General features: G+C 46.0%; 1 protein-coding gene across 2 annotated transcripts in view; it reads left to right on the top strand.

Annotated features, from left to right (window-relative positions):
• The first annotated feature begins 19,439 nt into the window (after nt 1-19,439).
• Slc22a2 (solute carrier family 22 member 2) overlaps nt 19,440-25,107 on the top strand; it is a 41,413-nt gene continuing 35,745 nt past the window's right edge. Inside the window, exons 1-2 of one of the 2 annotated variants that reach the window (XM_029470862.1) lie at nt 19,440-20,009; nt 22,100-22,203. In XM_029470862.1, coding sequence (XP_029326722.1) covers nt 19,596-20,009; nt 22,100-22,203 — 518 coding nt within the window. In that variant the 5' untranslated portion in view covers nt 19,440-19,595. The remainder of the gene's footprint in view (nt 20,010-22,099; nt 22,204-25,107) is intronic. The other variant, XM_029470863.1, reaches the window with a different exon arrangement.

Genomic DNA, 25,107 nt, shown 5'->3' with positions numbered 1-25,107 from the left:
GAGGAGAGGAGAGGAGAGGAGAGGAGAGGAGAGGAGAGGAGAGGAGAAGAGAGAAGAAGAGAGAAGAAAGATAGTAGGCCAGGACAGGAGAGACAGGGATGAATGGAAAACTGTTGCTCAGAGAGGGAACAGGTCTAAAGGCAGTGGCAGGGGACCAAAGAGCATGGTAGAGTCCATGTGACATGAAAGAGAATTGGGTTCTTTTGAAGGAAAATGATCACCAGAAGGAACAATGTGGGTGAGAACCAAGGCCTGTTACTTCATGTGCTAACTGGGTATACCCCCGTTCCCCTATACTTTAGTAGTTGTCATAGTCTGTGTTAAAATACAATCTTATCACAGATGATAAAAGCAATAGAATTTTTTTAACTATAGAAATTTTGACCCTGTTTGTAGGTCAAAACTCCTATAATGCCAAAGACCAAAAAGAATGGTGGGGTGGGGGGGAGCCCTTGGCACAAAGTTCCAGACTCCTAAATGCACCAGCATTGTGCTGTTCTCAGTGCTGGCCAAGGCTAGGCTATTTCTGGGTTGCTGTGTGCCTGTTACTGTTTTTATGACCTCTGTGTACCCACAAACTAGAATCACGGGAAGACCTTGTATGGAAATTCTACCACAGACTCAGAACCTTTATTGAGAGACTAAGGAAATGTCAAAATATTCCTAGACCATATCATGTAAGCGGTGTTTCTAGATGATGTCTTTCTTTAGGCTTCGGTTTCAAATACCAGCAGTAGGGGGTCAGGGGGCCTTGGGCCATAAAATTTTTAGAAGAACAGAAGATAGGATTTAAATAAGTGAATTTTGCAACTTTCAAGGGGTTCACAGGAGCAACGAGACCCCAGCTAATGGAGATGCTTCTCTCCTGCAACAGAGCACAAGGCACGCAAATGCCAGGGAGTGACTGCTGAGGGCTCAACCCCTCACATTTGTCCAGTATTTGGCAGCTATTACCTAGCAAACAAAACCCACTGATCAGTTCCAACACAAAAACTAAAGTCTGTTTGGCTCACTGAAATGCCTGCCGTGTGTGCAATGAGCTTAGCTTTGTGCACACAGGCATGCATGTGCACATACACGCACAGAGACACATTTATTAAAGATAAATTTTTTTTAAAAAATTAATATAAATCATTAGCAAGTTGTATAAGTGGGGAAAAGGAGAGGTGAGCTGAATGCACCTGTCATGCTCCCTGAGGTTGTACACGCTGGGTGCCCAGATGCTACTGGCTCCTCCACCCTGACTCCCCTGCCGTGATAGACTGTACCCCTAAACTGTGAGAATGAAGGCTTTCTCCCCTAACGCATGCTATTGGCCACAAAGTGTCACTAAATTCAGAAGTATTGTGTTCATACAGTGAACAGCTCCCGACCACTCTGCAGTTGGGTTATAAATCACAATAGAAATATCCCCAAATATTTAGAAATTAAATAACATAATTATAAGTTACATACAATTTATACTTGAGATATGTGTTATTTGTTATACACCATTCACACATTTTTTTAAAACCTAACTCCAGAGTGTGTGTGTGTCCATATCCACATCAGGGGTGGGTCTGGCCAAGGAACCAAGGTCCACACCAAATACTGAATGTGTCCTTTCTGGGAGGAGACTTATGCATGAACTCATTTAAGTATTCACAGAGCCTACTGAGTGCTAAGAGAAAGCATTTAAATATTCATGGTGTCTACTGAGTGCTAAGTGCTTCTCTGGATAGTGAACAAAAAGAGCCCACACCCGTGTTCTGGAGAGCCTACATATTAAAGGAGGAAGGCTGAAAATGAAAAGGATAACCACCCAAGTCAGGCGTAAAAGAGTGAAATGCTCACAGGTAAACCAAAGCTAGTGAACAGGGCTCTGAAGGAGTAGAGGGGGTTGAGGAGATGACGAGGCCAGGGAGAAGCATTCTGATAGAGGAAACTGAGGCCAAAGGCTTTGAGGGGGCTAGGATATGAGGGACAGCAGCCCCCATCAAAGAAAAGGAGGAGGCAGATGAGTGTCTGAATGTGGAGTTGGGGAAGGAGTTTGACCATAAAAATCACACTTTTCACATTCTTTAGTTTTACAAGTCTTACTCATTAAATTGTATTATTATTGTGTATGGTATGATACACATATGCATATGAGGTCTGTGTGTGTATGTGTGTATGGGGATATTGATGAATGTGCATATGTATGCATATGTGCATGTATGTGCATTTGTGGTCTATGTGCACATGTGTGTATGGGGATGTGGGTACATATGCATGTATGTATGTATATGTGGGTGTAGATGTGTGTGCACATGTATGCATGTGTGTGCATATGTGTGTGCATATTAGTGTGTGAGGGTATGGTATATTGTGTTTTTTTATATGTTTGTGTGTATGGTCTCTGTGTACATGTGTATATGAGGATGTGGGTACATGTGCATATACATGTATATATGTGTGTATGTACATGTCCATGTGTGGGGTATGTGTACTTCTTTATGTGTTTGTGTGTGTGTGAGGTATGTGTGTGTATGTTTACGTTGCTGGCCCATGTCTTGTATTTTGAGTGAACGGGAGAGTCAAGGAGGAGGAGCAGAGTCACTTTGACTGATGGTTAGGAACCAGATCTTGGCTGCACATGGAATTAAATGAGCGACCAGGTAAGCATCCTCCACAATGACCCAAGAGAGACTGTGATGGCTGAGACCAGCAGGTGGCACTGATAGTGGGGAGAGGTGTCTAACTTTGCATATTTGCTGAAGCAGTGCATGAGACAGATCGGAATCAAGTGTAGCAACAAGTTTAGCCACACCATTTTTGCTCCCAGTGGGTCGTCCTGCCATCCACCTGCCCAAGAGCTCTGTGGAATCACAAATGAAATACATACACACACACACACACACACACACACACACACACACACACACACACACACGGCAGTTTATTTTTAAATGCCTAGCATACATTTCCCTCCAATATTCCTGGCTTCTAAATCTATGTTTGATCTTTGCTGCCCTCTTACATGCTGGGCAGCCCCTCCCATAGGGTCACTTTCCCTTCCACCTACATTTTGGATGAATTTTCTTCTGCAGTTCTAAATCTGATCCGTCTCCCTCAGAGACATGGGCATCTTCCCCTCCTTTCTGTCCTCTGGTTCCTGCCTCAATCTATCTGCGCAGTCATTGGCTCTTGGCTCTTTACTGAACCAACTGGGGACAAGGACTTTTAGTGTTTGGACATGCAGATTCCCAATTTGAGGGCCGGATTGATTCAAAGCATTGGAACCAATTCCCAACATTCAAGGTTCACCTTGGTATTTTTAGCCTGAGCTACTGGAAGAATGGAGTTGCCACGGAGAGTCCAACTACACCAACTTGCAAACTTGCTTCCAAAGATCATCTTTTTAAAAATTGAAACTCAGAACACAATTTCTTTTTCCACAAAAGCTTTTGGTGAAGGTATTTCAAGCTTAGCAAAACAACAAACAAACTAACAAACAAAACCAGCAAAGATCCCTGGATTGGCTGCCTTGGTGAAAGCTGGTAATTAAAAATAAAGTTTTTAAAATTCATAGGCAAATGGATGGAACTAGAAAATGTCATCCTGAGTGAGGTAACCCAATCACAAAAGTACACACATGGTATGCACTCACTGATAAGTGGATATTAGCCCAAAAGCCCGGAATATCCAAAATACAATTCACAGACCACATGAAGCTCAAGAAGGAGGAAAACCAAAGTGTGGGTGCTTTGGTCCTTCTTAAATGGGGGAACAAAATAGTCACAGGAGGAAATGAGACAAAGTGCAGAGCAAAGACTGAAGGAAAGGCTGTTGAGAGATGGCCCCACCTGGGGATCCATCCCATGTAGAGTCACCAAACCCAGACACTATTGTGGATGCCAACAAATGCTTGCTGACAGGAGCCTGATATAGCTGTCTCCTGAGAGGCTCTGCCAGTGTCTGACAAACACAGAGGTGGATACTCTCAGCCAACCATTGGACTGAACACAGGGTTCCTAATGGAGGAGCTAGAGAAAGGATCCAAGGAGCTGAAGGGGTTTGCAGCCCCATAGGAGAAATAACAATATGAACTAACCAGTACCCCCAGAGCTCCCTGGGACTAAACCACCAACCAAAGAGTACACATGGAGGGACTCATGGCGCCTACCACATATGTAACAGAGGATGGCCTTGTCAGGCATCGATGGGAAGAGAGGGCCTTGGTCCTGCGAAGGCTCGATGCCCCAGTGTAGGAGAATGCCAGGGTGTGAGGTTGGAGTGGGTGGGTGGGGAACACCTTCATAGAAACAGGGGAGAGGGGATGGGATAAGGGGTTTCGGGGGGGACCAGGAAAGGGGATAACATTTGAAATTCAAATAAAGAAAATATCCAATAAAAAATGAGAGACATTTGAAAAAAAAAGAAAAGAAAATGAATTGAGTTGAGATCTTTTCTGGCAGCTAACAGAGAGGAAGGTGAAAATTAGCTTTCTGGTGTGGCTAAAATGGACCCAGTTTGTGCAGAGATGGTGCTGTGCTGTGTGGAGTATAGTTTCAGAGGGTCTGCCTTCTGCAATCCCGTGCCCACTTACCCAGGTTTCATCCATCTATGCCAACTTGGTCTAGAGTTGTAGAAGTCCCTCTGTGGGTTCTTACTTCATCCACAGGGTAGAGTGCTGTAGATGTAAGACCAGATCTTGGGAAAGACGATCTACAATCCCACTTTCAAAGCCTGGACAGTCAGTAGCTGATTGTCAGTTGAGCAAAAAACTTGGAAGGTGCTCATGTAAGAGTACGTTGGCACGGGTTGGGGGGTGGAGGGAGGGGAGGAGCAAGAGGTCAGGAGATCACGAATTGATGATGGAGGTCATGATTTGGTGTAGCGAGAATCTCTTATAATCTGTCAATAAAAAAAATTACAGCCAAAGAAATGAGACAGGAAATAGGAAGTGGGACATCCAGCAGGGATAGAGAGAATTCCTGGAACTAGTGAGAGGCATAGGAGATGCATGTGGGGATGCATTCAGGAATGCTGAGGAGACCAATGTGAACCAGCAGGTAGCTGATCTCCAGATATAACAAAGGGGAGGGTCACCCCCAGGAACTCTGAGGAGGCAATGTAAGAAGACAAGGAGAGGGAAACAGCCATGAAGCTGAATCCAGGTTAGAATAAAAAGGATACTAAGTTATGAGAAAGTCAGAGAACAAGCAGAAACCTATGGCCTGGGCGTTTGTTAGTAAATAACTAGTCTCTGGGAGCAGGGACTGGGAGGGGAAATTGATGAATTTTTACAGATGTTGCTCAGTGTGTACGGCATGTCATTCAAATCTTTTAATTTCTTATTCAGTCATGAAGAGGATGGAAAAAGCCTAAAGTTACAGTTTGATGTCCCTTAAACTCCTCCCTCAGTGATAGACTCAGCCATGGGGAACCGGATTGCAGGAGAGGCCAGAGAGATATGCAGATGAGTTGGGTATAGTAGAAGAGACACACTAAGCTCCAAAGGGAGGCAGAGAGTAGACCTGCAATGTGCAAGGTCCAGAGGAGCAAGCAGGTCATCCTGTATAGGGATGTACTCAACAGGTCACCAAAGCCCAAGCCCAAGCATGTGCTATCTATCGTGTGTTGGCCAGCGCAGTAGCTACTGACTGCGTGTGGCTATGTAGCCTCACACAGGATTCAGTGACACCAGTCTAATTTCAAGGGACAGCAGACACGCGTAGCCACATGCTGCTGTCCTGGACAGAACAGATGCAGGATCTTCCAGTCATTCCAGAAGAGTCTATAAATTTCTGTTGTCCGCTCCACTCAGCAGAGACCAGCGCTCAGGTCCTGATGGGCTTACATGATCCCAGCACCTCTGTTCAGCTGCTCTCCAGCTGAGATGCCAGCAAGGCAGAGCATGGGACCCACAGAGAGAGTCTCAGGCCATCACTGGTGCCTTACTGTCCTGCCTATCGTATACCCACAGGAATAGAGACAGGGACTGCTACTGAGTCCCAAGCAAGTACCCATTTTTCCAGCATTAACATTCGAATCCAGTGTGTGTGTGTGTGTGTGTGTGTGTGTGTGTCTGTGTGTCTGTGTGCGTGTGTGTCTGTGTACTTGTGTGTGTGTACTTGTGTGGGTAGGTTCACATGTGTGTATAAGCATGTATATATGTACACATGTGGAGATACTGGGATGACATGTGTGCCACTGTCCCCAGCTCTTTCTATGGAGGCTGGAGATTGAACTCAGGTCCCCATGTTTGCATAAAGATCATTTTACTGACAAAGCCATCTCCCCAACCCCTTATAATATTTTTAATGTTTCTATTGCTTTTTCTTAGCTATGAAGGCAGGTTTGGCCATTTCTTACAGTGTGGAGACAGATCAAAATGGAAGGCATAGATGGTGACTTCTGCTCTCAGGACACACAAGAATGGGTACATTGTTTAAGCTGTTGGGGACAGCAGTTCCTTCTACCACAAAGAAAGCAGCTTTATCACAGCTGGTAGTCATATAATGCCACCTGATTTACCAGAGCTCTGGAAACTGAGGGAGTGGTTTGAGACACTGGGCAGTATCTCCGGAGTTAGAGCTCTGAGGGTGCGCATGCTCAGTGCCCCCACCTTACACGTGTGACCGGGAGAGCAGCCAGCACATGCGCATGTGGTGAACCCCCCCCTTCTCAGAAGTCGTGAGGAGAGTAAGAATCTCCCCCCACCCCCAACACCAAGCAAAGTATCCCAGCTCAAAAAAAAAAAAATGTCAGAGCCATGAATGAAACCAAGAGCATAGACACAGTCAAATGGCTATACTGGGCTCCATGATGACCCTCTTTGCACTACACGTGAGGACCAGGAGGCAAGGCTGCCTTTGTGGAGTCAGTAAGCTAGTGGAAGTGTCCAACTCCTGTAAAATCCTGGTAAGGCTGCAGAAGACCATGTTTCAGAGCAAAGGTCTGAACTCTGTGCTGCCACAAGGTAGCTCTGACATGATTTCTCTCCTATGCCATCGTCAGCTGCCCTGTGGGTATTTCTGGCTTCTGCCCAAAGTTGATGGTGTAGTCACCCTCTGGCTACAAACAAGCTGCTCACAATATGGAAGCTTGGTTCCTTCTGGCTGGCAGCAGCTGAGAGCCTTGTGCAAGTGGAATCCTAGCACAAGTGGGTCAGGGTGCTGAGTCGGCTGTGGCGTCAGCAGCATTCCTGAGTTATCTCTTGGAGCTGCCGGTCATCAGCAACAAGCAGGGAGAAGCTACTGGCACAGGCCACTGCAAGAATCCATCCCAGCAGACAACACTGGCAGCCCCGAGGGACAACGGAGTTGTGAATTTCGTCACTGGTATACTGACATAAATTGAGCGGGGCTTGAATGTCACTGGCTATGTGCTGGCTCGTTGGTCTTTCCCACACACAGGCCTCTAGTCGTAGTGGCAAAAGATCTGTCAGACTCCAAGTGTCAGAATCTAAGCTTTCCCGGTGACCCTGAGAAACCTGTAGATGAGACAGTCTCCTGGGGATCAACAGAGCAGTCCCCCAAAGAACATTCCAGAGCCCAGTTCCAGTCTCTCCTTGCTGGCACTTGCTTGGCACCATGATGCTTTAGAGGCAAGTGACAAGAACACAGTTTCAAATAAGTGAATGGATTTTATTTTTTATTACTCCCTAGGTGTCTAAATATACTGACCAGAAGAAAATATCTTAAAAAGAAAGGGATGTTTTCATGACGTGAACTTTAACCTTGCAAAAGGATTATTCCCCGTTATCAGAGGAGCAAAGCTGTGTATGGATCCCCTTACTGCTTGGCCAACATCTGGTCACCTGATCAGATAAGAGGGAGAAAGAGCAGGTGCACAAACCCCTCCAGGACTGGTTGTGTTTTTACAAGGTGATAAGCAGATCCTAACAGAAAGGGCAAGCCAGGAGGAACCAATTCCAAAAACACCATTGGAAGGTCAAGAAATCTCAGCTCTTCAGCAAACTGGAGGAAAGGTCAACTGCACTAGCTGGCCGAGTTTAGCTTTCCCAGATGTCGTGAGTGTGAGCCCAGGGTTCCGTTCAAAGAGAACTGAACACTAGCTAGTCGGTTGTTATTCAGGACACAGCTAGAGGGCCTGTGTCATCTAAGCCACGCGACCTACCTCTCTGGGCCTTCATTTGTCTCTACAATAAGGATTTTAGCCTGTGTTCTGACTCAAGAGGAGAGGCTGCTGGTACCTATTGGCTGGAACCAAGAGAAACTGTGAAAATATTCTATAATATGCAGAGCACCCCCAGACACAAAGATCTGGTCATCTCCAAACTTAAGTTACACTGAAGTTAAAAACAAACAAACAAACAAACAAAAACAAAACCAACAACTCTTGTTTCAACCACATCAGATGATATTTCAACAAGGAGACATCTAACCCAGACATTCAACAGCCCTACAGACTACCCAGGGTGTGTCTTTTCTAGAAGGTCCCTTAGTTTGAAATTGTCTCAAATTATTTCTTTTCATTGTAAGTAACAACTTTTATACCTTACCAAAAATATGTGGCTAAAACACTCAGTTTGAATAAAGACCAACAAAACTTTCTGAGACTTTAGGAGCAGACCCTTGGGAAACATTTCCAATGGCATGTGCCTCTCCTTGGTCTTTGGGGTATAACCCAACCCGTACCCGACAGTAGCATTAATATTTGGGAAGCTATCTTAATGGTTGTCAGAATTACATTTTCCAAAGAAGTGACTCATCCAATAATAATTTCTTTGGCACTGAAAGCAAGCACTCAACTCACAAAAGTCTCATCCAGTGGGAGGAAGACAGAAAGAATGTCTGTGTGAGGTCTTGGTAGTGAGCCTACACACACTCCTTAAGAAGAAAACCGAGGTGGAAGGGGCCTCCCTACAAAATGCTCTTCTGTCTTTTCCAGTAAAAGCTTTGCCTAGAAGAATACAAAATTTTCTCCCCCTACCACCCCACTTCCTATTCCCTGCATCTCCCAAAGCCTGGATGAAAAGCTCCTTCCCAGGGCTTCCTCGGGGATTCACCTTGCTTATGTTCTCTCTCTCTCTCTCTCTCTCTCTCTCTCTCTCTCTCTCTCTCTCTCTCTCTCNCACACACACACACACACACACACACACACACACACAACTTCACTTCTCTGTAGCTGTCTAGACTTACCTGAGGAGAGAGACCATGCCTTGCTTCTTTCTTTCTGTATCCTCAGTGTCTGGCCACAGGGAGCATACAGTAGGCACATTGTAAATACCAGCTGACACTGGTGCCCATGCAGACTCTAGCAGACCAGGCTATCTCTAGTGCAGAAAAAATGCAGGATTGAGCATCATTGGCTACAGATCTCAAGCACAGAAAAGGCTCATAGAAGCCAGGTTCATAGAACAACTTGAAATTGAATAAGTGGCTCTTGGGTTTCCAGACTAATGGGTGTAGTAGCCTCTTGGTACCAGAGCTGAATGACTAAGGGGGAGCAGATGTGTAACCTCAGGCCTGTAGATCATGAAAGGCTGAAACTGAATCCCCAAACAAAGCCAAGGAGCAAGATGATCCAGCCTCCCAACCCAAAAATGCAGAAGTTAAGGGATTCCAAAATAACTTCATAAATGTGATGGTTAACCTCGATTGTCATCTGGACAGGATCTACAACCACCAGACAGCAAGCCTGTGGCTTTGTCTAGGTGGGACTCTCTAGGCTGGGTTAGCAGAGATGAGACAATCCACCCTAAATGTGGGTGGTACCATGTATATGGGCTCTTGTCCCAGTTGAGTGAAAAGGAGAAAGCTGAACTCCCACATTCATATCTCTCTCTCTGCGTCTGCAGATGTTAGGACCAGCTATCTCAAGCTCCTGCTACCGTGATGAGACTGCCATGACTGGCCATACCAACCTTCTCTTATCTAAGTCGCTCTTGTCGTGTATCCTGCTGCATTTACAAGGCAAGTAACTAACACAGTGGGCACGTTCCCAAAGTCTGAAGGACGTTTTTAAATGGGTGATCCAAGAATGCAAAACTAAAGAGGGAAAAGAGAAATGGGAATAAGCAAGTCTCCAAATACAAACTCAATCTCTAAATAGAAGGCCCTGGGCAAGTCCACATGCAGGCTAAGCACACAAACAAGAAAGCCAGAGGGTTGAAAACACACACAGCCTGAAGCACAGAAATAAGGAGACAGAAAAACACAGACTTAAAGATAAAGAAATAGAGTCTCACTTTCTGCTCCTATAACAGAATTCCAAACATGAGTAAATTATAAAATAAAATAAAATAAAATAAAATAAAATAAAATAAAATAAAATAAAAGCTATTCCTTACAGGTCTAGAGGCCAAGACGCAGGACCTCAGGGTCTGGCAGAGTCAGTGTCCAGTCAGGGCTTCACCAGTGTTTTCTGGCTGTGTACCTCACACGGCAGGAGCAAGGACACACACAGGAGTGGATCTCCGTGGTACTATTATCATTATATTATTAGTCCCAAGAGTGGAGTCCTTGGGAGTTGGCAGGTTGAGGGCTGAAGCTTTCACCCCTCAAACAGAACAGCTCCTGACTTAAGATGGTCCCAACTTACAGTGTTTCAGTTTTATGATGGGTTTATTAGAGTATTAAATACACTTAGGGAGGGAGTAATCCGGTGTGTGTGCCCATGTGTGTGTACACCAGAAGACAGCCTCTGCTGTGCTTCCTCCTCAGGCACATTTCAACTTGTTGCAGGGGGCACCATGTTGTCATTGTTGTTGTTCTTCTTGTTGTTGTTCTTGTTGTTGTTGTTTATGCTGACCAGTTACAAAGCACCCAGGGCCCTCCTTTCTCTGCTCGCCGTACTGGGGATCAAAGTTGAGTCTTCATGCTCTCACTTTACTGGGTGAACCATCTCTCCAGGCTTTTAAACACAATTTTAACTTAACACTAAACAGATTCAGAAAGGCTGCATTGATATACAATCAAAATTTACAGTCCCGGCATGCAACCCCATCCCAAGTTAAGAGTCCCCACGGGTTCCAACGTGTAAAGTTTGGGAGGACACCAATATTCCGACCCCGGCAGCCTCCATCCTCAGAGCTAAGACTATGAACACACAGGAAATTCTCACAAGAAGACAATCAGAAAGGAGATGCCTTCATTTATACAACATAAACCCAAGACTACCAGCTATGGACCCGCTGACTCCGTTTCAGTGGTGGGTGTGTCCATTTCCTGTGGTTGCTGTAACCAAAACGCCACAACTGGGCAGCTTAAACCAACAGAAATACCTTCCTGCAGTTGTACGGGGTAGTCTGAGGTCATGGTTGGCAGGCCCTCACCACCTCTCACACCTGCAGGGGGATCCTCCTTGCTCTGCTGTGTTTTCCTGGTTTTCCTTGGCTGGTAGCCATGGCACGTAGTCTCTGCCTCCAACTGTGACTCTTCTCCTCTTCCGGGAGGGATGCCAGTCTGATTGGACAAGGCCCTCCTACTCTACCATGAGTTCATCTTAACTAATTAGTTCTGTTCTGGCCTTTCTAAATGAGGTCACATCCTGAAGCGCTGGAGGTTAGAACTTCAATGAATTTCTGGAGGGATGTAACAGTAACTCATCCTTTTATTTTTTTTTAATGGTAGTTATGTTTCTAACTGAAAAGTCCTCTGTAGAAGAAAGGACCAAAGGAGACGGAACACTCTTTGCCCATCAGGTTTGAAAGAGGGGAATCCCCAGGATGGTAGAGGATGCCCTGTTTGCTCCTGTTTCACTCTTAGAGCGCAGAACACATCAATGGACTTAACCTCAGATGCAGCAAGTGAAGGGTTTAGTGCTGTGTGAACCTGCCTCTATGGGTTCTGGAGAGTCATATTCATCTCTTCTTGCCCACAGAGCCATATCCCCAGTGTGAAATCCCTTTATATAATACCGCAGTCCACTCCTTGAACTTAGACCTCTAGTTCTTTATAGTAAAATGATCCACAGCTCAAGAGAGAAAACACAATCAGAATCTCATGCAGCTCGTGTTGTACAGTCCAGCCCATTACAGCATATGTAAATGACTACTGAGGTGAGACAGGTTTGCAGACCTTGGCAAATTTTTCTATGTTCCCATAACAGATATGATCATCAGCTGAGCCATCCCATCTCAAGTGTCTACTGTGATGGAGCTAAGAGACAGTACCACCTTTGGCTCTGAAACTTTTTATATGTATGAGTGTTACATACATATACATCACATACATATACATACACATACACATACATATACATGTAAATCACATCATGGAGTGCTTACAGAAGCCAGAATCCCTTGGGCATTGGATCACTTTGAACTGGAGATGGTTGTCAGCTGCCCCATGGGTGCAAGGAATTGAACCTGGGTCCTCTGGAAAAACAGCTAGTGCTCTTAATCATGGAGCCTCTCTGTTCCCACCCTGACTCATTTTTAAGGTGCTAATGAAGTAAAATGGAATTGAAGGAGTGCTCCCTCCTTGTGTAAATCCCTTTACTTATTCCTTTGCCTGCACTTGCTACAGCCATTTCTCTGTTTTGATTTTAACTTTATTGTATTTTCAGTACTTGTGATTGAATCTAGGGCGTTTTCCATAAGAGGTAAACAGTACTGTCAAGCAACGAACCAGATCATTAGAATGTGTGCTGGTCTGAACTGTAGGCAGTGATCCTGGTCTGGCAGAGACTTCATCCACTCCCATTCAAATATGATGGCCAGCCACGAGCAGAGAATTATGACCTGTGAGCACCACAGAACCCTAGACATGATCAGCACTGGCTCAGACTTGGCCGGATGATGATAGGAGCACAGCACAGCCAACCCCACCAGGTCTTGAGGAATTCTACCTTAAGCTGTAGCTTCTTCCTTAGGTGTGCTTGTAATCATAGCCTGCGGGGAGGAGTGGGGGATGTGGAGGTCAACCTTGTGAAGGAAAATGTGGGATGGAGATCAAAGCACCGCAGGCTCCTGAGACTCCACAAAGTTCTGATCTGCTTTACACAGCATTAGACCTAAGATGGCTTCTGTAACACGGGTGACCGAAGCCGAGGCAATGGCTGCTTCCCTGACTTCGTGGAACTCCTAACACGTGATGGAAGTCCTAACAAGTGATGATGCCCACCCCCTTTCTGAGTTACCTCATCAGGCAGGGCTTTCACTGGGGCACAGTGATGATGTGACAAGATATGATTGGCTGAGAATTTAGGGGCTTAGGATTGGCTCAAACACTTAGTATAAGTTTATGGGCTGGGCAATAAACTCAGGTCTACACCCTGATGCTGGTCTCCAGAGTCTGATTCCTGGGATTCATCAAATGACCCATCACCTTTCACCACCTGTCCTCTTCCCTGTTCCCACAAAAGCCCTCATTTCATCGCTACTTCTCTCAACGATGTCCTATCCATTCCCTCCCATGCTTTCTTCACACTGCCAAACTGCCAAGGAAGGAGGCAATCAATGACCAGCGTGGGACAACAGCCCTAAACATGCAATAGTGGCTCTTACGTCTTGACGGTAACCAACAACTGTTTAATAGGATTTAAGGATTTAAGGCCCACTCTATCGGAGGGATATAATGCCTGGGAATGAAACCTAGTAGGCTAGGAGATCATGGACCTTAGAAAGGAACCTCACCCTCCACTTTACTCGGCCAGCATAATTCCTAACTACACCCTAAATACTTTTCCTCACAGAGAAGCGTAGCCCCTCCCCCTCATCAAAGAAGCAGCATTTGCGGCAGCGACCATTACAAAACACAACTGGCCAAAACAGAGTACACCTGACTGTGATGCCCAGTCCCAACGGATACATCTACAACCCAACCCTTAAATCTGAAGCTCAGAGAATACCATGGAAGGTGGACAGAAATGTTGTAAGAGCCAGAGGACCAAGAAGCCTGATGCGAGATTGTATCTCCAAAAAATGACAGGGGAGCTACACCCATAATACTTCAACACTATGGTCGCCTAAACAAGACCTGAACTTGGACAACACCAAGGGACTTGCTAATGAGGGAAGGGGAAGTCAAGGGACCCGACCCACAAAGTGCTACAGGCAACGAGGAGGTGCTGAGGGGAAGAATCAGGTTTCCCCAGGGATAACTGATTATCCAGTACCCATGCTCAGCCCTGAATTCATACACATACAAGCAATACTAACAGATGCAGTTAGGCTGTATAGTAATTAAAGAAATAGTAATTAAACAGTAATTAAAGAAATAGTAATTAAAGAATACGAGACCATGGATTGGAGGGGAAATGGGAAAGTTTGAGAGGGACTGGGGAGAGGATGGAGAGGAAGAAAACAATACTATATTTTAATTTTAAAAATTGAAAAAATAATAATTTAGAAGGGAGGGTGTTCCCACCTGTCCATATTATATTCAGAGTTAGAGACCCCATTGTTCTGGTCCCTACATCCATGAAGATGATTTTGAAAAGGGCTTCCTTTCTGTGCTTGACTAATGTTACCGAGTATGTTTTGCTATTCTTTTCCTATTGCTGTGATAAAAAAATATGCTAACAAGAGCAACATAAAGGAGATAATGCTTAGTTTGGCTATGGATACAGTCCACCATGACAGGAAACATGTGGTGGCAAAAATAGGAAGCTGGCTGGTTACATAGCACCCAAATTTAGAAAATTACATGAACAAAAGGAGGGCAGGCATGATGATGCACACCTTAGATCCCAGCACTCAGGAGGCAGACGCAGGTGGATCTCTGAGTTTGAGGCCAGCTGGCATGAAGCATTCAAACATGTGCACCTATGGGGTCACTTCACACCCAAACCACAGCTCTAGTGTTCTTTTCTTTTCTTTTCTTTTCTTTTCCCAACTACAGGTTTCTGTTGACCAAGATCATCCTAGAAAATTCTTTTTCATGCATGCCAATTTGCACCATGGGAAAAGTCAGGCTATTAAAAAAAAGAGAGAGATTATAATAATAAAGAAAATTGGCTGGATTTGGCTCTTTAAATTAATATAAAAAGCCATTAAAAGATATACAAGGCCAGGCGTGGTTGGCACACACCTTTAATCCCAGCACTTGGGAGGCAGAGACAGGCGGATTTCTGAGTTCGAGGCCAGCCTGATCTACAAAGTGAGTTCCAGGACAGCCAGGGCTACAGAGAAACCTTGTCTCGAAAAACCAAAAAAAAAAAAAAAAAAAAGCCAAGCTATTAAAAACAAGGACATCATGAAGTTTGCAGGCAAATGGATGGAACTAGAAAAATATCATCCTGAGTGAGGTAACCAAAGAGGCTAAATAACAAGGAGGGTCCAAGGGAGGATATTTGATTCTCACTCAGAACGGGAAATAAAATAGATATGGAGAGATAGATGGAGAGAGGAAATTGAGTGGGAGAGGGAATGGGGAGGGAAATGGGGGTGGGATCAGGTACAATGTGGGGGAGAACTAGGAGAGAGAATTGAAATCAGTTGGGGGAGGCATCTCTGATATGACCTAGAAACCTAGGAAAGAGGAGTCTCTGGGGGTGACCCTAGCTGAGATCCTACCAGTAGGGGATATGGAGTCTGAAGTGGCCACTTCTTGTAGCCAGGCAGGACTTCCAGTGGAGGGAGGGAGACACCAACCCACCCACAAAACCTTCAACCCAAAATTTGTCCTGCCTACAAGATGCACAGGGATAAAGATGGAGCAGAGAGATTGAGGGAACAGCCAACCAGTGTCTAGCTCAACTTGAGACCCATCCCATGGGAGAGAGCCAACCCCTGACACTATTAGTGACACTCTGCTATGCTTGCAGACAGGAGCCTAGCATAACTGTCCTCTGAGAGGCTTCACCCAGCAGCTGATAGACAGATGCAGAGACCCACAGCCACACATCAGGTGGAGCTCTGGGAGACTTGTTGAAAAGTTAGAGGAAGAATTGAGGGGAGCAGAAGGGTCAAGGATGCCACAAGAAGAGCTACAGAGTCAAATAGCCTGGGCCCATAGAGGCTCACATAGATTGAGCCACTAACTAAAGAACGTGTTTAGGCCTGGACCAAGGCCCCCTACACATTTGTTGCAGATATGCAACTTGGTCTCCTAACAACTGGAATAGAGCTTTTCTCTAACTCTGTGGCCTGCCATTGGATCCATTTCTCCTAGCTAGACTGCCTGGTTGGGCCTCAGTGGAAGAGGATGCACTTAGCTTTGCTACAAATTAATGTACTAGGGTGGGTTGGTACCCATGGTGGGCATCTTGTCGAGGAGAAAAGGAAGGAGGAGAGGAGAAAGGGAATGTAAAGGTGGGACTGTGAGAAGAAGAGGGAGGAGCTGTGATCAGAATGCAAAGTGAATAAGTAAGTAAATAAATAAATAATTATATTTAAAAAAAAAAAAAAGAAAAGATGGCCAAGGAAGCTGCCAGAGGCACTAGAGGCAGGAAGCCCTACATAGTTTCACTGATAGCCGTGGGTTTTGTGGTTTTCATTTTGTTAATCTAATTCAATTTGTAGCCACTTTGCAGAATGTGTGTTAGGAGCTTGGGGGATGGCTAAATAAAATGCTCACGGTACAAGCATGAAGACCTAAGGCTGACCTTCAGAACCCACATCAACAGTCAACTTGAAATCCTAATGCTGGAGGGGAGGAGACCAGCAGATTCCAGGTGATCACTTGCCAGTCTCACAGCGGCCCCACATTTCTGAGAAACAGCAGTACCTGTTCTGGGAAAGCAAGATTCTGCTCCTGGAATTTCTACATGAGAAAGTCTTTAACTTAACCTGCATCCAAAAGGGAGAATAGTGTCCCAGTGAGTGGAAAGTTCTAGAAGATGACTCCTGATAGACCATGAAGAAACTTTCTTAAGCCATCGGTCACACCCACTAGTGGAATAAGTCCCTAGTTCTGGGCCAAAGAGTCTGTGCTCATCTACAGATCCCACATGGCTCTGATAACCATGGAAGGGTGAGGTGGTCTGTGAAGAGAGAGTCAGAATAGGAGTAAGGTAGGGCAGGAGAAGAGAGGAAAGAACAGGGAGGAAGGTGGGAGTATGGGGTTGAATGTCTACTTGTCAGCCAACCTGCTGAGTCCCATGTGGTCACACATATCAGCTCTGACTCAGGTGGAATCACCAAGTTTACCAGGGATGTTAAGAATGTGCCTGGCATCATGGCTGCATATAAGGCCAAGCTGGACTATTGTGCCCTTCCTCACTCTACTCGGCCGACTTCTGTCAACCTCTTCACTGTGCTGACAATACGCAGTCTCTGTCTCTATGAGGCCATCTGCTTCCACCATCTTGTGGAAGCACAAGATTGACCACACCTGGATAAAGGGTACACCAATGTCAGATATGGATACCATCTCATGAAGCCATCCTGCATGACAAATGACCCTAAGCCCTCCTCTCTTCTGTCTTTTTGTCTATGAAGTGCTTGTGGCTTGGTCTAACATCTCTCTTTGACTAGCTCAGCCCACTGGTGCTGAAAATCTGGGGAAACTATGAAATTAAGGTCAGCGTGACTGCAGACCATCACCTGAAGCATCTAACAGAAGGCAGAACCCTGGGACACTTATTTGTACTGTGAGGAACCTGATAGAAGATTGAGAAATACTTCTGCCATTAATCACAATAAATTATTGGTTTGTGTGGATTAAATGATCAATGTCCCAGATTACCCTCAGGTCATATTTCTGGATGTGGAATGTCCTACAAATAAATTGACAATTGACAAATAAAAAATGCAAGATGCCCAGATTGAAGTGCCCAGCACTGAAATAGCTCCTGGCTGAGGCTTCCTCCATGGGGCCACACGGAGCTGCCTGCTCACCTACTAGCATCGATTTTATAGCTCTTCAGCTCTGGGCTTTGTTTCAGTGTTAGCGTCTCACTAGTAACATGTCAAGTGACTGCGGATCCAATGTTGTAAATGATCTGAGAGCTCTCCTGTACCTTATCTGATCGGTCTTTCTAGTTCAGGATGAATTTCAACATCCTTCCTTGGCACAAGATGCTCTCCTTGACTCTCACCTGGAGGCCTCTCGCTCCCGGGTGTGAAGATCTGGCGTCCTGATAGACTGTACCCATGAGTCAGTCACAGGTGCAAGCACTTGTGAATTTCTTAGTAGGAGGCAGTGAGGACCATGTCTGGTCCCTGGGTGTAGAGGAAGGCTTGACAATCATAGTTGCTTTTGAATGAGCCCACTCCCACGGCCTGCCCAGTGAATAATAGATGTGGCCTCAGCTCCTGACGTAGTCCCTTAGGATGTCTGGACAGGACTGAGGAAATGCCTAAAAGGCTCTGAACCCACTCAATGAGCAGATGACCAAGGGGCTGCACGGGCCCAGGTAATGGAGCATCTCTGGATGGCAGGCAAGGCCATGGCAGGCAGTCACAGGCATCCTCCACTTGTTCTGTGGTGGCAATTGACCTACATATAAGACAAATGTCTTACTCTTTCCTCACAAGTGGGTTGAGAGGTAAGAATGTCAAACTGGAATGAACCATTTGAAAAGTCAGAAGAATCCAATCTGAGGGAAATCAAAGCAAGTGGAGTATCCAGCCAGCAGCTACAGAGAGAAGGGAGATTACTATGGGTCACTACCTTTGGACTGAGCTGTTAGGACCACTGATTATTTGACAGGAAGAAAAGGAAGAGGACTGTGGAGGAAGAGAAGGAAGATGTGAAATCAGAAAGAGGGAAAGAGAGAGGAAGAGAGGGGGAGCACACAGAAGAGAAGGGAGACAGATAGACAGACAGATGATACATTCCAGTTTTATCATGCAGGTTTGTTAGCAGATCACCTTTCTTTGCTTTGCTTGGCAGCATCACTCTGCTCTGGGATCCTTCTGTCCAGCAAGAAAGAGATTGCCTGTTTCCCTGGCATTTGGGTCCCCTTACCAGGATCCTGAAGGAGCATCCCTAGGTTGGAGTTACTAAAACAGACGGAACAACCTGAACAACGGAATGACCATGAAACAAATATGCCCATGTCCTGTGTTGGCAACTGACCTATATATATGACAAATGTGTTACTCTTTCCTCACAAGTGGGTGAAGAGGAAGGACACATCAGGATTGTGAGATAAGACTGTCAAACTGGAATGAACCCTTTGAAAAGTCAGAAGGATCCAATCTGAGGGAAATCAAAGCAAGCCGCCACAGCATGTCGCTCAAGTGCATTGCTTTTAGAGGGATCCAGGAACTTGGAGGTGACCCCAGACCCTGGTGCACATTGCATTGGGCATGTACAACCAAGTACATGGAGGTCTCTGTCACACCGACAGGAGAGGCCAGCTGTATAGGTGACAAGGGTATATTAATTTTCTGGCCACTTAACGTGCTAGGGAAAGATTAACCAGCTGTGATATGCCAAGAGACTCCGATTTCTCCCCGTGGGATACAGAGAAGGGATTGTTTGTAATGCCGCTGTGAAGCAGAGACGAACTCACCGAGAATGAGGTTACAATAAACACACTCCAGGGCCTGCTCTGGGCATTTCCGGGCAGCAAGATCTTCCCCCATTGGAGAGGTGCGATTGGAAGTTGGCCTGTCCGAGGGAAGTCTGACCCGAAGGCTGGTCCCTCTCTAAATAAGCTAATGCTCACCCTTTGACTCTTGGTCAAGAGTCGTCCTGAGCTGACCGCAGCTGCCTTCAGCAGCATTTGCAACCCTGTAGGTGAAGCCTCAGGACCAGCTGCCTCCAGGAACCATGCCGACCGTGGATGATATTCTAGAACATATAGGGGAATTCCACCTTTTCCAGAAACAAACATTTTTCCTCTTAGCTCTGCTCTCCTGTGCCTTCACCCCCATCTATGTGGGCATCGTTTTCCTGGGCTTCACCCCCGACCACCACTGCCGGAGTCCTGGAGTGGCCGAGCTGAGCCAGCGGTGTGGCTGGAGCCCGGCAGAGGAGCTGAACTACACCGTGCCGGGCCTGGGGTCTGCGGATGAGGTCTCCTTCCTCAGCCAGTGCATGAGGTATGAGGTGGACTGGAACCAGAGCACCCTTGACTGTGTGGACCCACTGTCCAGCCTGGCTGTCAACAGGAGCCACTTGCCACTGAGCCCCTGCGAGCATGGCTGGGTGTACGACACTCCTGGCTCCTCCATCGTCACTGAGGTAAGTGGGCTCTGGAATTAGGGTGCCAAAGAAGCAAATAACCGAGTCTGTCTTAAGAAAGAACCAGGAAGTGCTTGGTTCTTAACACTTGTCCAGACGTGCTTTTTTGGACCCAATATGCCTTATAAAATCCTAGCTTCCTGGTTAAAAACACGCAGCCTTTCACTTGCCTGGGGTAGTCAGGGAGAACCCTGCTGACGCTGGGGGGGCATGAGGCTGGTATGTCAGGACTCAGCCATGAGCAGCAAGCAAGCACACATATTGGGGTGCCCAAAATGATGCCAGATGTGGGCATGCTTCTGGGAGTCACATTTGTCAGAAGCCCTTCTATTTATTCTACCACCACACTCATGTCACCAGAAAGTGTGACCTCCCCTGACTCCTGTGCTCCGCTAAGGAGTATTATAAGATATGCTCTTCACTCCAGAGATATTTGTTCCTCTTTATTGGGGCCAAAAGGCCCACAGGAACCTTTGAGACTATAGGTTAGACCATGACACAATTATTTTTATTAAAAAGTAGAGTTCCGAAGGCAGGCAAGATGGCTTAGAGGGTGTAGGCACTTGCAAAGCAAGCCTGAAAAACCGAGTCCAGTAGACTGACCTCAAGAGCCCCCGGAAATGTAGGTGAGAGACCCAAGTCCACAAAGTTGTATACTGACTTCCACACGCATGCAGTAGCATGGGCACACCTACTTACATGCATCATACACACACATACCATGATGATAAGGGTGCTTTAAACAGATAAGATAGTCATTGGCTGAAGGTACGGCTCAGTAGGTAAAGCACTTTCTTGTGAGCACGAGAATCAGAGTTCAGGCTCTAGAACCCACAGAAAAAATATCCAGGTATGGGCACATGAATGTAATTCCAGCACCAGGGAACCAAAGACAGGTGGATTCCCAAGGCTTGCTAGGCAGCCAGCCAAACTTAGTAGACTGTATTCCGGCCTCTGAGAGTGCCCTATTTCATAAACAAACAAACAAACAAACAAATAAGGCTGGCTCTGGAGAAATGGCAGCAAGGGCTGTTCTCTGGACCCGTGTGCAAGTGTACACACCTATGCACACATGAACACTCACATTCATGCACACACACACACACACACACACACACACATGATCTAATTGTGAAGCCTCATTCTGTGAAGAGAAAAATTAGGCATGGAAACTTACTGTGGAATTGCCCTGCAAACACAGATGGAGCTGTTAAGCAACTAGTAGGAGATGACAGCCTGGTCCTGGGGAGATATCCTGGCCTTTAGAGAAGGAGCCTCGTGGGGGTTGTGGGGAGATCTGAAATGAGCTTCAAGCCACATCAAGGCTCCTAGAATGGACACCGCACCACTTTAAGACAGCTCTACAGAGTAACTCACCTCGTCCCTCCATACAGAGGTCAGGAAACTGAGGCCACAGTAGAAGAACTTGGCTGTGCACCAGGCTGCAGAATTAGAGATGGCAGAATGGATGTTAGAAGATCATCTTTTGTCTGCTCAATTTCCTCCTGCCTTCCAAGCAAACCAGACCAAATGTAACAGTTACCGCAGGACACCTTCAATCTCCCTATTTTATTTATTTATTTTTAACAAAAAAGCCAGATAAGAGTTGTTCAAAGCTTGCTTCCCTCTAGCTGTGCATGTGTATCAAGTATCTGCCTCCACTCACATTTGTGTCTTACGAATAGAAGGGAGAAGATGAATTTGTCTGTAAGTCTATGTCTGTAAGTCAAGCCACTACCTGCTTTCAGCTGATAGAGCCAGTGCTTTAGCCAAATGCCAGACTCACCCTGTCAGATGGAGCAACGCTAAATGGATCCCAGGGGAAATCTTTTGGCAATGTATAGAAGGTTAGCATGGGTTAAGAAGCAGCTGGGTTATTGGCACTCAGTTGAAGAAATATTCAAGAGTAAGTACCACTCAGTGATCAACTGGACCTCTGGGGCTCCCAGGAGCTAGCTCCCAGCTAGGAGTATGCAAAGAACTCTGAGATGAATGTGTCTAAAGAAATTCTAATAGCGTTTTTCTCCCTCTCCCCCCACCTCCACCCCCTTCTTCTCTCCTGGCTTGGACGGCACCTCACATCTGGACAGTTTAACCTAGTGTGTGTTCACTCCTGGATGCTGGACCTGTTTCAGTCGGTAGTGAACGTGGGGTTTTTCATCGGTGCTGTGGGGATTGGCTACCTAGCAGACAGGTAGGTGAAACACCTGCAGGGCTTTTAAAATAGCTCACAGGTTCAGACAGCACTCAGGCTCATCCACCCTGCACGAATCCTTCTTCAAACCAAACACACCGACAGCCCACTTGCTCCCACCCGCCTTAATGGTGGTTGCTTTTATAATCTTGGGTTTCCCTCTGCTGCTTTGAAAACAATGACTCGTGTTTACCCTCAGATCCTCTGGTGGTCAGGGAAGGAGGTTTCAAACACCAGGCAGCACTTTTTATTTACGGGGCTTTCCATCAGTTCTGGGCTAGGCGAGGAGGCCACCAATGATTTACCCTCTCTCCTGATTCCCATGCATTCTTTGTCCTCACGTGGTCAGGAGCCTTCAGGAACCATGAGCTCGATCTATACAGGTCAGCGAATTCTCCTATATCAGAAGCCCAGATACCAGGCTCTATGCCTCTCTCCGTCCACATTCAGTCTTGGCACCGGCCAAGCTGTGCCTCCTGGCTCTGGTTGCTACCACTATAGACTCCTGCTCTCTCACTTTACAAAAAAGGTTTTTTTTTTTTAATTTTCATTTTTTTGTTCCTGTCATTTCTTCATTTATTTTTACCTTTTTAATTAACATATCATTTCACCATGCCTGTTCCTTTTCCCCCTTCCAGTTCAATGCCCCCCCCAACTCTCAAATCTTCAGCCTCATTTTCTTTGACTGTTGTTGTTACAGATACATATTCAGACAAATACGCAACTACAACATGCCCTGTCTGTTTTTGTTGGGTATGCGGTTTCACGGCTGATCGGGATGACCAATCAAGGAGTCCATGGCTGGGAGGGGCTAGTTCTTGCTCTCTTAGCAATCATTGGCTGCCCGTAGTTCTAAGTGTGGGGCCCTGTGAGATTTTCCCCTTCTGTAGAAGGGGAAAATGACTATTGATACTGTCAGTGTCCACATCTTATTTATGAAGCCGTTTCTAAAGGAGGCAATCCCACGGCAGACTTTAGACTTCCTGGCCCTCTGGCCCTTATAATCTTTCCAGGCCTCTCCCATGATGTTCCCTGAGCCACAGAGGCAAGAGCTATGCTGCAGGTGCATTCACTGGGCTGGGTGCCCCATAAATAAGCCATTGATCTTTGCGTTGTGTCCAGTTACAGACTCCTGGGATGGTCACCATTTGCAGTAGAGAGATGCTTCCCTTTGATGAAGAATGATGGCTCCATTTCCCTGTTGGGGATAAGAATAAGACTTAGAATGCAGTTAAGGAATAGACAGACATCTTTGCTCTGTATAGATGGCTGTTAGCAAGGAAGGGGAGTCCCTCAACAGAGAGAGAAGTGAGATTAAGAAGCCCTGCAGATGCCTGGGTATCAAAGTCAATGATCCACTATTCACAATGCCCCCATGTGCAGTGTTCCTCCCATAAGCCAGGCACTGAATTCTGTGGCCTGGACAGTACCACTCTAACTGCCAGTACCTAATATGTAGTGATATGTACCTGTGTATTTAGGTGCATAACACACATTATAATGATACACCTGTATGGTCTAGGTCTGTGTATACAGAGAGACATGGCTAGAAATCTCATTCCTATCACATAAATGCATTTGGCGCCAATAGCCTCAGATGATCAGATACAACAACACAGGTAGAAAATGATACGCATTACATATTTATTGCATGTATTTTAATGAAATTCAAAATGTATATAGCTTTAAATAATGACCATATTAAACGATCAGCCTGCAAAAATATGTATTTGCTTTCTCAAGCCTCCCTAACACTCTCTCTCTCTCTCTCTCTCTCTCTCTCTCTCTCTCTCTCTCTCTCTCTCTCTCTCTCTCTCTGTGTCTCTCTCCCCATGAATATAATCTAAATGTATGACAGCTTTCTTTGATTATACATCAATTGGCATCAAAATTGCAAAGGAACTAATGGCTCACAAGAACACACTGACTTTACAAGAGCCTGAGGCCCGGTTGGCAGCAGGAGGGAGGATGGATGGAGGTGGAGGCACTTTGCCAAAAGTCACAATGCATTTGTTACTGTCTGCTCAGCCTCCCTGGCTGGCTTCTTCCTGGACCAGCTGTGGGAGGATGTGAGGTGGAAGGGAAGGTCATTAGTTTTTGTTGTGATTTACACAGAACCGAGGGTGGCGTTTTGCAGGCTGAAGTCAAGACAGACACGTTAGTGAGGCGGTCCAGGGTCCAAACTCACTCATTGGCAACTGGTCAGGCAGCTCCAGTTCAGCCACTCCTTGAACCGTGGGGTGGACATTATTAACACCAGATCTCAGGGAGTGTCTCACACACAGGTGACAGCCTCACTCAGGCTGTCGAGGACTGTTAATTATTCTCAGCCCACTCAAGTAGGCCAGATCCAATCCCTCCTCACAGCGCGTTCCTGGATGATCCCACCAGTCTCCCTCCTCCGTGAGTGAGCTCATCCATTCTGTTTCTAGAAAGCTTCAATTCACTGTTGCTTCCTGGAGGCTTTAGACAGGTCTCTAGTTCTTTCCCCAAGGCCGACTGGAGCCTTGCTGGTTATTGCTCTTTCTTCTGTCCCATGAGCAATGCACAACTAGGAGCAAAAGACGCGTATTTCTCATCTGCATACTTAATGCCCGCTACAGCCTTAGACCTCATGCAAGAAGTCAGGAATGTCATGGAAACCCATTTTATCCGTGAACTGTAACCAACATTAAAGTAAAATATATTGCTCCCCTCAAAATAATTTAAAACATTCCCTAATTCCTAATAGCTGATTGGGCATGGGGTTTAGAAGAAGGCCAGGAGAGTATTTTGAAATTATCCAGGTAAGGATGTTGAAAAGTGGGGAGGGTTAAGGAAAGGGAGAGAAAGAGGAAGAGAGGAAGGAAGTAAGAAGGGAGGGAGAAAGAGAAGGAAGGAAGAAGGGAAGGAAGGAAGGAAGGA

The sequence above is a fragment of the Mus caroli genome, chromosome 17 (genome assembly GCF_900094665.2).
Source record: "Mus caroli chromosome 17, CAROLI_EIJ_v1.1, whole genome shotgun sequence".
Classification (NCBI taxonomy): domain Eukaryota; kingdom Metazoa; phylum Chordata; class Mammalia; order Rodentia; family Muridae; genus Mus; species Mus caroli.
Note: the sequence above shows the minus strand (reverse complement) of the source record. Positions and strands in the feature narration are given on the sequence as shown.